We start from the raw sequence: 13,169 nt of genomic DNA on the forward strand, positions 1-13,169 counted from the left end.
TGGGTTGTGTCGCCATACACCGGGACTCCTGGGATCCTGACCTCTTTCAGGGGTCAAAAGAGGGCAAACTAGTTGCCTAACAATATTTAGAGCTATTTTTCTCTTTTCACTCTCATTCTACGAGTGTACACCGGAGTTTCTAGCAACTACATGTTATGTGAAGTCATCCTTCTAATGATAACCTGTAATGAGGTTATTACTGTGATTTTTAATGAATACATTTTAAAATGTTTTAATTTCTTAAAAAGCAAACATTAATCTCTATATATGTGTGTATACATATACAGGAAATGTATGAATATATATTCATTATATATATATGAATATACATATATTCATTGTATATGTGTATATATATTCATACATAATATGTGTGTGTGTGTGTATATATATATATTTTTATACATTTCCCACATAAATAAAAGTTCTTTAAGGTCCTAATAATTTTTAAGTGAAAAGGAGTCCTGAGACCAAAAAGTTTGAGAATCACTGAACCAGATTTCTAGATCTTTAAGATCATTAATTCACTCAACAAATAATTGTGCCTCCTGTGGCCAGGCATTTTGTAGATACCGAGGATAATGTGGTGATAACATGTTTCCTGCTCTGATAGAGTTTTACATTTGGGAGGGAAGAGACAAACGAATAAATTAACAAGATAATTTCTGACAGCAGTAGGTTTAATGAAGCCATAAAGCAGGACACATATTCCTGCACGATCTGTGCGCCTGCTCAGACGTAACACCCTGCAGCGCAGCAGGCAGATTCAGCGGCGTCGCCCCAAAAACGCCCAAGCCCTCTCAGTTGCCCTAGGACGGCGAGGGCGGGGCCTTCCCGCCCCACGGCGCTGGCGTCAGGTGACGCCACTGGGCCGCGCCAGCCAATAGTGGGCGGCCGGGGTCTAGGCACCACGGTGGCTGGCGGCCTGCGGGCGGCGCTGTGGCCCGTCGGGCGGCCCCACAGAGCCGCCCTAGCCTTCCGCCTTCCCCAAGCCAACGTCTCCGCCGTCGGCTCCGCGGCGCCGCCATGGCCGACGTGGAAGACGGAGAGGAAACCTGCGCCCTGGCCTCTCACTCCGGGAGCTCAGGCTCCAAGTCGGGAGGCGACAAGATGTTCTCCCTCAAGAAGTGGAACGCGGTGGCCATGTGGAGCTGGGACGTGGAGTGCGATACGTGCGCCATCTGCAGGGTCCAGGTGATGGGTAAGCGCTGCACGCGAGGCCAGGGTCGCGCTGCGGCCTCCGGGAGCCGACTTCGGGGTTGGGAAGGGACGGGCGTCCGCCAGAAGCCTCGGAAATTGCCCTGCCTGGGAGAGTGGGTGGAGGTCGCCCTGCCCCGGTGCCGGAGGAACGCGGAGCCACGCTCCTGCTGCGGCTCCTGAGGGCTGCGGCCGCCGCCTGAGGCTGCGGGGTTGTGCAACAGGCGTCCGGCGCTGGGTGGTTGGTGTTCTAGGGAGAGAGACGGGCAATAAACGGAGGTAAACAAGGTATTTCAGGTAGTGATGGGTGTGACCAAGAAAGTAAAACCGGGTGATTGTTGGGAACTAGCAGGAAACACTTCGGTTTGTGTGGCCAGCCCCAGCCCCTGCTCTAAAAGCTCATCACCAGGTGGTGAGGGTAAAGGCCGTGATTCAGCAGTGAGCTTTAATAGTTTTGGTCACCACCAAAGTGGTGCTCCGGAGTCATCTTCCACCAAACGACACCCTTAGTTCTCCTCGAGGGACGCAGGAAAGTGTTCACAGCCATTGCATTTCCGGATTAGCTTACCGCCGCTCTTCGAATGGGCTTTTAAATCTGGATTGATTTAAGACGGGTCAGATAGCAGTAGCGTGACTTGAAGGGGACAGTGTGGTTCAAGAATATCTAAGTTTCATGGAAGCTGAAGAATTGTAAGCCCTTTTTTCAGAAACGTAAAACTTCACCTCCATCACACCCCCCCCCCCCATATCGGATGCCATTTTCTGGAGAAGATACTGTGCTGCTCTGAGTCATGCCTTTGTGGAGAACCCTCTTACAAATATGTCTTCTTTCTGTGATATTTTGAGTTAAAATATTAGACCAAGTGAAACTTTTCAGAACAGCTTAATCTTGTTATATTTTATATGGTTCTAAGATCTCAGACCACTTTGAAAAGCAGGTGCTATTTAAACGCAAGTTGTATTTTCAGATAGGGCATTTAAAATTACTATGAGAGCATCTTCAGTGGAGTTCTTTATTGAGGGTAGTTAAAGAAAACGGACATTTGTATCGTTTGAAAACTGTGACTTGTCTTGAAAAATGAGAGAATTGGAGAACCTAAAGAGAATTGCTCACCTTAAGGGGGGGTGAGACTTTAAATATACCAGAATCAAGAGATTTCTCAGTTTATGCTCTTTTGTCTTTTATTCCTAAGGGCTTGTTTCAAAGAGGATTTACAACAATTGGATTCAGATATTTTTATCTTTCTCTTTTGAAAGACCTTGATATTAGACATGACACACTTATTTTACATGGATCACTTGAGCCCAGGAGTTTGAGACCAGCCTAGGCAACATCGCAAGACCCTGTCTGTACAATTAAAAATTAAAATAAAAAAGCTGACCAGGCATGGTGGCCTCCAGCTACTCTGGAGGCTGAGGTGGGAAGATCCCTTGAGCCCAGGAGGTCGAGGCGACAGTGAGCCTTGTTCCTGCCACTACCACTATACTCCAGCTTGGGTGGCAGAATGAGACCCTGTCTCAGCAACAAACAAACAAAACATATTAGGCTTTAAAAGTATCTAGTTTATTTGCCAGCAATACAGCTGCCCCTACCCCCACTTAGGAATCATAATTTCCAGTTTGGGAAGCATTTTTAACTGATCCAGGAGACCCTTTTTTTTTTTTTTTTTTTTAAAGACAAGTTTCGCTAAACATTTTATCTCCTAAATTTCCTTTAGTTTAAAGGAAACTAAGCTTTCACTTAGTTCCTTTCCAGTTTAAAAATAATGTTCCCAAAGGATATTTTCAAAAGATTTATCTCCCAAAAAGCTATTTCCTCCCCAAAGGAAAAACATTTAAAGAGTAAGTGGAAATGTGTAACCTGAAATAATGATTGAAACTTTGCAACAAATAAACTTTACTGAGAGATTTTAATGTAGGTCAAAGTATAGGCTATAAATGACACATTTCATCATAAACTTTCTGATTATAGCAAGTATTCTGCTACTACAGGATCAGTCTTGCATATTTACAACAGCTGTACTTTGGGTTCAGGAAATTATTCTAGGCTAGACCTTTGTATTTTGTTTATGAGGTGTTAAAACCCACTTAGAGGTCAGGTGACAACAGAAGGAAATTTTTTTTCCAGACTTCCTAGTCCTTACCCTAGCATCATTCTAAAAGCTGTTACTGTACTCCTTAGAATGTGCTGTTTTAGATTCTAGGAAGATCATTAAAGCAATTTTTTATCTTCTATCTGAAACTTTAGGAATTTGTGTAGATTTGGGTCAGTTTTGATAATCTACATCAGAGCTATAAGTGTAATTCAGAGATTCCTAGATTCAGCAACAAGAACCCACTTAGTTCCCTTTCCTTAGTATTTGGAATTTGTCTCACACACTTGTGATTTATTATACTTTCTGCTCTCAAGACTTGCCTGTCAGCCCATTCCGATATGGATAACACTCTCATCTTGGTTTCCACTCTCCTCCCTTCATTCAGAAAGGAGTGATGATTGCACAGTGAGCAAGTGCTGATGAAAAGGGGAATAGGTTTGCTAGTACGGCCAGTTATAATAGCCAGAGTAACCCTTCATGACTGTATTACGTTGGATATTTCACATAACTTTTTGGAGCCTTATTTTCCTAATTTGTAAAGAGGCAGTTGGGATCACCAACCTTAATATTAAAATTCTGTCATTGCACAGAACTAGCGCCAGATTCAGGTAGGATGTCTTCACTGTTATATCACAACCCTTATGATATTTAGTTGTTTGTCTACGTCCCCATTTGCTGGTGAGCCCCTTGAGACCCAGCCTTGGTCATTTTGGTGTCTCCAGTGCATAACTCCTTGCACAGAGGAGATAGTAATTGTGGAATTGAAGAAAACCTCAGGAGGCAGTGGTTGTTTTAAATCCACACTGAAGAGACTAGGGCAGTGGTGTTTTTTTAAGGGTAAGAGCATGTGGAGAGGAGCAAACAAATGCCTGAGCAGAATCCAGTGTAAGAAGAGAAGCAGGCTTCAGCTTCACCGTGTTTCTATTTTTACAGAATTATTTTTCTCCTATTTATGTTAAAAACTATTTTCTGTTGGTTCGAACTTCCTTTTACCCAACTCTGACTCCTCTTCCAGCTAGTGAATGAGTCCATTTTTGGTCCCTAAAATATTCTATATTACTTTTTTCATTAAGCTGATAGTATTCCAGATTGAATTTTGAAAACTTCTAGTACAGCCTTTAGGAACTCATTTTTAGTATTTACACCTACTCCACTATATTAGAAGTTACTATAAGCTCATGGGCAGTTTATTTTCAAGACACCCTTTTAAATAACCCATACATATAATGTTAGTATTTGTTTATATATACATCAAGAAATTCTAGAAGGATACCCAAGAAACCAGTAATAAAGTAATTTATTAAAATACTTTACCATTGTTGGGTAAATGCTTTGGACTCAGACTTATCTGTATTTTCTTTCTTTTTTTAAAAAAAAACCTTTTATTTTAGGTTCAGGGGTCCAAGTACAGGGTTATTACATAGATAAACTTGTGTCACAAGGGTTTGTTGCACAGATTATTTCATCACCCAGGTATTAAGCCTAGTACCCATTAGTTATTTTTCCTGATCCTCTCCACCCTCCAGAAGGCCCCAGTGTGTGTTGTTCCCTGCTGTGTGTCCGTGTGTTCTCATCATTTAGCTCCCAAGCATTTTCTTTCTTTTTTTTTTTTGAGACGGAGTCTCGCTCTTTCGCCCAGGCCGGAGTGCAGTGGCGCTATCTCGGCTCACTGCAAGCTCCGCCTCCTGGGTTCACGCCATTCTCCTGCCTCAGCCTCCCGAGTAGCTGGGCCTACAGGCACCCGCCACCACGCCCGGCTAATTTTTTGTATTTTTAGTAGAGACAGGGTTTCACCGTGTTAGCCAGGATGGTCTCGATCTCTTGACCTCGTGATCCACCCGCCTCAGCCTCCCAAAGTGCTGGGATTACAGGCGTGAGCCACCGCGCCCGGCCCAAGCATTTTCTTACAAAGAAAAAACCTTAGTGTTTAGGGATATCTAGTATTTACTTATTTTATCTGTAAAATTCTCACCAGTTTGTATCATCTCCACTTAATATATAAATACCTCACGGTATTGGCCCTTTTTTACAGATGAGGGAATTGGAGTTCGTAATTGGTCCGAGGCCATGAACCTAATAAATGCCAGTGAAATGGGATTTGACTGTAGATCTGGCTCCGCAGCCCTTGCTTTCCCCTCTGTCTCACTGGCTTCTCACCAGCCTTGTCTGGATGATTATCAGTAGCAACCTATTGGAAGCATTCAAAGCAGTTTATTTTAGAGAAACTCTCAAGTGTCTTAGGATAGAAAGTAAAAAGTTGCTTCTTATGAGTTGCTAAAGGAAAGCTTCTGTGTCAGTAAGTATGGATGACTTTAAAAAACTTGTTTATGAAAGAAGGAATTTTTTAAATTTAATTTTTATATAACTTATATATTCATATAGTTCAGAAATTGAGGAAGGTATGTATATTACCTGGAAGAGGAGTGAAAACTCTCCTTCCCATTCCAAACCCTCCCAGTAAACTTTATTATTGGTTCCTTGGGTATCCTAGTGTTTCTTGATGTATGTATAAACAAATGCTAACATATATATATGGTTTATTTAAAGGGTGTCTTGAAAATAAACTGCCCATGAGCATGCCCAGTAAGCGTATAGTAACTTCGAATATAGTGGAGTGTGGCATATTTTTCTCTAGTAGTTTTCTCTATTGGCACTGTCAGGACATCTTTTCATCAGAGCCTGTAAAAATAGAGGATTTGTTAACCCTTGTGAAATTGCTCCTGGTTATAATTAGTAGAATGCCTTGTACTTTATTCCTCTTTAAGTAGTTATGTTCAGATGAGAAATTAATAGTATGAGTCTTTATTGCCATCTCTAACCCTTAGGGCTTTTGACTTTGAAGTGTCTGGTTTTTAAAAATTGCATTCTGAGCATCAGAATGAGAATTGTTATTTGTTTACTTTTAGATGCCTGTCTTAGATGTCAAGCTGAAAACAAACAAGAGGACTGTGTTGGTATGTTGTAATTTCGTTCTCTTGCTTTTTCAACTGAAGGTTTTCTCTCAGTAGGGATGTTTTGAATTTGAAATTAAGATTGACTTTATCAATACACAAAAATAAACTGTAAAGCAGTGATCCATTATTAATATAAAATATGTTGGTTCTCAAAAGAGTTTAATGGAATGAACCTGCAAAACCTTTTATTGCCATAATTAAGAAGAATTGGTTATGTATTCCAGACGTGGTCATAATAAACATTTTGGTAATCAAAAATTAAATATTTTCTATTAAGAAAATTATAAAATCAGAAATTTATCAAAACCTTATTTGAATTTTGGCTATGTCATAGGTCACTTTTGGTTCTAATAAGGCATTTCACTTTTCAATACTCTTATAATACAGTATTTAACTTTAAAACCAGAGTAGAAAAATTCTAAGTCTCAGGTATATTTTTGGAATGTGGTTTGTGTATCAAATTTTCTTTAAGAGTCTTAGACTACAAAAGTTGTTGTAGGCTAAATATTTTAGGCAGTTCAAAGATTTTTATGCCCTAGTTCTTGAGGTGATCAAGTCTAGATTGCTATATAAACATGTTTATAGATTTTCTTAGAATAAAAGATTGGCTTTGTATTTTGTGTTTGCATGGTGTACATAGAACTTCTTAATATTGATTCTTGCAGTTTTGATCCATTTCTTCCTCCTGAAACGCTTAGAATGTTTCACCCTTGCTTCCTACCCCCTGTAGCCAATTTTCATAGGCTTTTTTTTCTTTTTTTCTGCCTTATTTCTTTCATTTAATCTTTTTCTCTTGTCATATAGCTCAGTTGATCAAGCAAGGGACAGATGAATCCCAAATTTGAGATTGCATTCTAGATTGTGGATGATTTCCCTTGTTTTAAAGTTTTTCTTTCATGCTGCTTGTTTAAAAAGTATTAATTTGGGAATTGTGAGGGGCAGGCTACTTTCTTTGATCACAGAGAGACCTCTCTCTCCAGCCAGCCACTTTGAAAATTTCATGCTCACATGAGGAATTGCACTGCTTATGGATGACTTAACACAATTCATCACTTCTAGAAAACAGCTCAGCTCAGATGCACAACTGAATGTTTAGAAGCATGTTATTTATAATAGCCTACTGCATACTACAAACATTTACAACTCATTCTGTCTTGGTAAATAAAAATTGGAAGGACATTTTTCCATAAAATAAAGCCCAGAAGATCTCTAAGGTCAGTGCATGACTGAGAAGGTCAGCTCTAAGGAAGGTTCAAGTCCTTTCATCTCCTAACTTCAAGAAGACAGCATGTGGAGCTGTATAGGAACTAGGGGTCATCACATCCCCCATAGATTCTAGAACAGGGATGGAAAGGCTCTCAAACAGTGACTTATGTCTCTGTGTAACTTACATATTTAAATTTCTGTTTCTTTATAGATAGAAAAACATTATTTTGGCCAATTAACTATCTTTTTTCAAGATTATTATTTGTAATATAAAATAAGCTATAATTTTGAGTTCAGTGTTTAAATTGAAATATGTAATGTCAACTCTTCTTTTTCTTTCTTTCAGTGGTCTGGGGAGAATGTAATCATTCCTTTCACAACTGCTGCATGTCCCTGTGGGTGAAACAGAACAATCGCTGCCCTCTCTGCCAGCAGGACTGGGTAGTCCAAAGAATCGGCAAATGAGAGTGGTTAGAAGGCTTCTTAGTGCGGTTGTTCAGAGCCCTGGTGGATCTTGTAATCCAGTGCCCTACAAAGGCTAGAACACTACAGGGGATGAATTCTTCAAATAGGAGCCAATGGATCTGTGGTCCTTTGGGACTCATCAAAGCCTTGGTTTAGCATTTTGTCAGTTTTATCTTCAGAAATTCTCTGCGATTAAGAAGATAATTTATTAAAGGTGGTCCTTCCTACCTCTGTGGTGTGTGTTGCGCACACAGCTTAGAAGTGCTAGAAAAAAGGAAAGAGCTCCAAATTGAATCACCTTTATAATTTACCCATTTCTATACAACAGGCAGTGGAAGCAGTTTCAGAGAACTTTTTGCATGCTTATGGTTGATCAGTTAAAAAAGAATGTTATAGTAACAAATAAAGTGCAGTTTAAAACCCAACTCTTACTCTTAATTTGTTCCTAATATGTATTTTTGGCAGGGAGAGGGAGCGGTCCATGAAATCTTTATGTGATATGAGGATTTTAAGTTTGGGCCAGTGAACAGGGTAAATAAAATTTCACTTTTGGGCATATGGAATTTTGATTGCCTTTAAAGTTACTATTCTCTGTCATTGATTCATCAAGAAAACCTAGATCTGCACTCACCTCACTGTTCAATCATTGAGTGGTAAAGGACAGAAGTATTTTCTAGTTCTGGTCAGATGATGTAATTTTTCTTTTTTCTTGGGGGGGGAAGGTGAAGTCTCGCTCTGCCACCCAGGCTGGAGTGCAGTGGCATGATGTCAGCTCTCTGCAACCTCTGCCTCCTAGGTTCAAGTGATTCTCCTGCCTCAGCCTCCCGAGTAGCTGGGATTACAGGCGTGTGCCACCACACCCGGCTAATTTTTGTATTTTTAGTAGAGACGGATTTCCCCATGTTGGCCAGGCTGGTCTCAAACTCCTGACCTCAGGTGATTCGCCCACCTCGGCCTCCCAAAGTGCTGGGATTACAGGTGTGGGCCACTGCGCCCGGCCCAGATGATATAATTTAACTGTGTTTTAGGTAACATGTTAATGAGGGAAAATGTTTACCAGTGTAGCATTGGATCAAAAAGTTTATCACACAATGTTTTAGTAAATGGTTTATTCTGCTTACCTTATTTGAATTGTCATTATAATTTTATGTGTAACCTTAAACTAATGTCAGGTAAACACTTTAATTTGAAAAAATTCATATTCATTTGCTCTTTCATTTGACAATAATAAAATTTAAGGTTTATTACCTGGAAACAGTGCAAGAAAATACTAAACTTTATCAAACTGATTCACACCGAGGGGAGGTTATTTTGTAACAATGGACCACAAGTTCATTTTGGATTCTTCTGTAGTAGAGGCTACTGATATGAATTTAAGAAAAAACCTTAGAATCTTAACTTTTCACATCTGCAGATTCAGTTTGCCATTCTGAATTTTTAAATCTAAGGGATGTGGATACATAGAATGTTTAAAAAGGTAACAATTAGAATAAAAAATTAAAATTATGTATGCTTTTATATGGGTTACTTTTTATTGATCACATTTCTCTGGAAATTTTTGCTTTATATTTTTTCACAGTTGCCTTTCTAGCTACTGAAAAAATTATACAAATCTCTTTGGCCCTTTAAATGTGTATCATTGTGCAGTGAACTGTTCTAGTAACTTTCTGTTTGACCTTTTTAGAAGGTTGCATCCTTAAAATGTGAACCAGATACATGGCTTTGCATTGAAGAGGAAAGCAGTAGAATGTCAGGTTACTTTAGGCAGTGTGACAGTATATAAATGAAATGTGGAGGATGGTGGTAACAATTTGATTTTCCACACAGCAAAACCACAGTCCCGCCACCTAACAAAGCCCTGTTTATGCTACACACCAGCATCTGAGGGAAGAGGAGGCACTGTGACAAAGCAGCGCTGATGCTGCCCAGCCTGCAATGATTACAGCTCATCTGCACAGCCATCTGAAAGTTTAATACATACTCATCAGAGGGAACATGCTGGGACAATTTTGGGTTCCAACACAAAAGTTAAGCATCGAACAGATTTTTCTTTCCATTTGATTAAATGATGCTGATTTTATTTTACTCTTGCATTAGAAACAAACATTAGTTATCTTTTGCTATTTAATTTTCCATCTATGCAAATTGTGTTATTACAGCTGACCACTATCAGTAAATCTTAACTCTGTCAGTCCCATTGCTTCCTTTTTTATAAAAATACTGTGTCCCCCTTTACTGTCATGAAGTGAAATTCATAAATATATTTCCTACACATATAATTTAAATGTATATAATTGTTATATGACATAACTAAAAAGAACTTGTAATTCAGTTGTATTTCAATATAGAAATGCTTGGATATGGCTGGGCACGTTGGCTCACGCTGTAATCCAAGCACTTTGGGAGGCCAAGGTGGGCGGATCGCCTGAGGTCAGGCGTTCGAGACCAGCCTAGCCAACATGGTGAAGTCCTGTCTCTAACAAAAATTGGCCGGGCGTGGTAGCAGGTGCCTGTAATCCCAGCTACTCGGGAGGCTGAAGCAGTAGAATCGCCTGAACCCAGGAGGCAGAGATTGCAGTGAGCCGAGATCACGCCACTGCACTCCAGCCTGGGCAATGAGTGAAACTCTGTCTCAAAAAAAAAAAAAACGAAAGTAACTGTAAGGAAAAGCACTTTGCTGCTTTTTAAGTTACTGCCATGGAGCCAGGCACGGTGGTGCACACGGTAGTCTCAGCTACTCTGAAGGCTGAGGCGGGAGGATTGCTTGAGCCTAGAAGTTTGAGGCTGCAGTATACCATGATAATGCCTGTAAATAGCCACCACACTTCAACCTGGGCAACATGGCGAGAACTTGTCTCCAAAATAAGTAAATAATAATAAGTTATTGCCACGGGGTAGTTTGGAGTAATGAACGTTTTATGCTCTGCAATGAAAAGGAGAAAATTTCAGTGTTTAGTAAGCCCTTGTTTGTATTTATTTATTTTTTTTGAGACAGAGTTTCACTCTTGTTGCCCAGGCTGGAATGCAATGGCGCAATCTTGGCTCACTGCAACCTCCACCTCTGGGGTTCAAGTGATTCTCCTGCCTCAGCCTCCTGAGTAGCTGGGATTACAGGCATGCGCCACCATGCCCAGCTAATTTTTTGTATTTAGTAGAGACAGGGTTTCACCCTATTGGTCAGGCTGGTTTTGAACTCCTGACCTCAGGTAATCCACCTGCCTCAGCCTCCCAAAGTGCTAGAATTACAGGTGTGAGCCATCACACTGGGCCCAGCCCTTGTTTTTTAAAAAAGTATTTAAAATATTACTGATTTGGCTATAAGGAAAATTAGAATTAAAGTACAAATATATTTTAAATTTTAATCTATTTTGTATTGAACATTTGAATAGTATAACAAAATACTGAAAAATGTTTGCATGGAAGTTCCTGTTTTCCATCTTTAAGTCATTCCATTTCTGCCATCATTAGGTTTTGTTCAGCAAAATATGCCTTACAGGGAAAGTATTTTCTTTGCATTTTAATACTCTCACTTAGTGGCAGTACAGCCAGGATACCTGGATTTGAATCCTAGCTCCACCATTTATTTGTGTGATTTTAGGCAAGTTACTTCACCTCTCCATACCTCACTTTCTTCATGTGCAAGGTAGATAATAATAATAATAACAATATAATAATTCTTGGCCGGGCGTGGTGGCTCATGCCTGTAATCCCAGCACTTTGGGAGGCCAAGGCAGGAGGATTGCTTGAGCCCAGGAGTTTGAGACCAGCCTGGGCAACATAGTGAGACCTCGTCTCTACAGAAAATAAAAACAAAATTAGTGGACGTGGTGGTGTGCACCTGTAATTCTAGCTACTCAGAAGGCTGAGGTGGGAGGATCACTTAAGCCCAGGAGGTCAAGGCTGCAGTGAGCCATGATCACACCACTGTACTCCATCCTGGGTGACAGAGCAAGACCCTGTCTCAAATAATAACAATAATACTTACTTCTTTAGTTTTTTGGGGGGATTGAGGACTAGCTATATAAATTTAGAACAGTATCTAGCACATGGTTAAGTGCAACTGTTATTGTTTCATTGTAGTCATTTTTAGAAGCACTTTTAATAGAAGTGTTACTTTAAAAATAATGTTTTCAGTTATGAAATAAAACATTCCTATTAATAAAAATTTTACAAGAAAAAGTTAATTGTAAACGTGATTAGATTACTTGTAGCACTGTGAGTTTTTGTGAATAATGGTAGTAAGGCCTCAATAACGTGCCTGTTACGTTTTTCTAATCAGTCAATGTGATTTTCAGATTTTATTTTTAAATTTTTATTTTATATTTTTTATGATAGGGTCTCTGTCTCGAAAGTTGGGGTGCAATGGCATGATCACAGCTCACTGCAGCCTCAACTTCCCAGGCTCAAGCAATCCTCCCACCTCAGCCTCACGAGTAGCTGGGACCACAGTTGCACACTACTACACCCAGCTAATTTTTAATTTTTTTGTAGAGATGGGGTTTCCCTGTGTTGCCCAGGCTGGAGTTGAACTCCTGAGTTCTCAAGTGATTTTCCTGCCTCAGCCTCCTAAAGTGCTGGGATTACAGGCATGAGCCACCATACCCAGCCAAGATTTTATATTAAGAAAAGGTTTTGGTGAGGTCTCATTTTAATTTTAGATTTTCCATCTTGGTAGAAATATCTTGCAGTAAGCCGAGATCGCGCCACTGCACTCCAGCCTGGGCAACAGAGCGAGACTCCGTCTCAAAAAAAAAAAAAAGGAATATGAATATAAAAATAAATTTTTTGCCTAGTTGATTTTGGGAATCTTCATATGCTTAGAAAATTAACCTTTTTCTATTAGGCTGGTGCAAAAGTAATTGTGGTTTTTTTGCCATTAAAAGTAATGGCATAAACCATTACTTCTATTAATAAAACCCTCAATTTTCATTTTCATAGTCTTTCAGAGTGGGAGTAAGCTTTGCAATCAACCTGCTGCTTTCTCTTACTGTACACTTGATAAATCTGATTCAGTGGTTGGAACAATCTGTTTTTCCTGTATTGGTTGCAAGCAAGCACTTTGCCTGGGTGAGTGTAGCTGCAGTATAGCATAGAATTAAGACTACAGTTTCAGAGTCAGCCCAGCTTGAAATGTTGGCTCTATCATTTACTAGCTGTGTGATCTTGCACAAAATCCTTAACTTCTCTGTGCCTGTTTCCTCAACTAAAATGGGATAACATTGTTATCTACCTCATGGAGTTGTTATGAAGA

General features: G+C 39.8%; 1 protein-coding gene across 2 annotated transcripts; it reads left to right on the top strand.

Moving 5' to 3' along the window:
- The first annotated feature begins 735 nt into the window (after window positions 1-735).
- Window positions 736-8,343, top strand: RNF7 (ring finger protein 7). 2 transcript variants are annotated; one of them, XM_002814118.6, is made up of 3 exons: window positions 736-1,201; window positions 6,200-6,247; window positions 7,800-8,343. In XM_002814118.6, the coding sequence occupies exons 1-3, from the start codon at window positions 1,027-1,029 to the stop codon at window positions 7,916-7,918; spliced, it is 342 nt and encodes a 113-aa protein (XP_002814164.1). In that variant the 5' UTR covers window positions 736-1,026; the 3' UTR covers window positions 7,919-8,343. The 2 variants fall into 2 exon arrangements, with proteins under 2 accessions (XP_002814164.1, XP_009237645.1); XM_009239370.4 differs by having other exon boundaries at window positions 862-1,194.
- The last annotated feature ends 4,826 nt before the right edge of the window (window positions 8,344-13,169 follow it).

Source organism: Pongo abelii, chromosome 2, assembly GCF_028885655.2.
Source record: "Pongo abelii isolate AG06213 chromosome 2, NHGRI_mPonAbe1-v2.0_pri, whole genome shotgun sequence".
NCBI lineage: Eukaryota > Metazoa > Chordata > Mammalia > Primates > Hominidae > Pongo > Pongo abelii.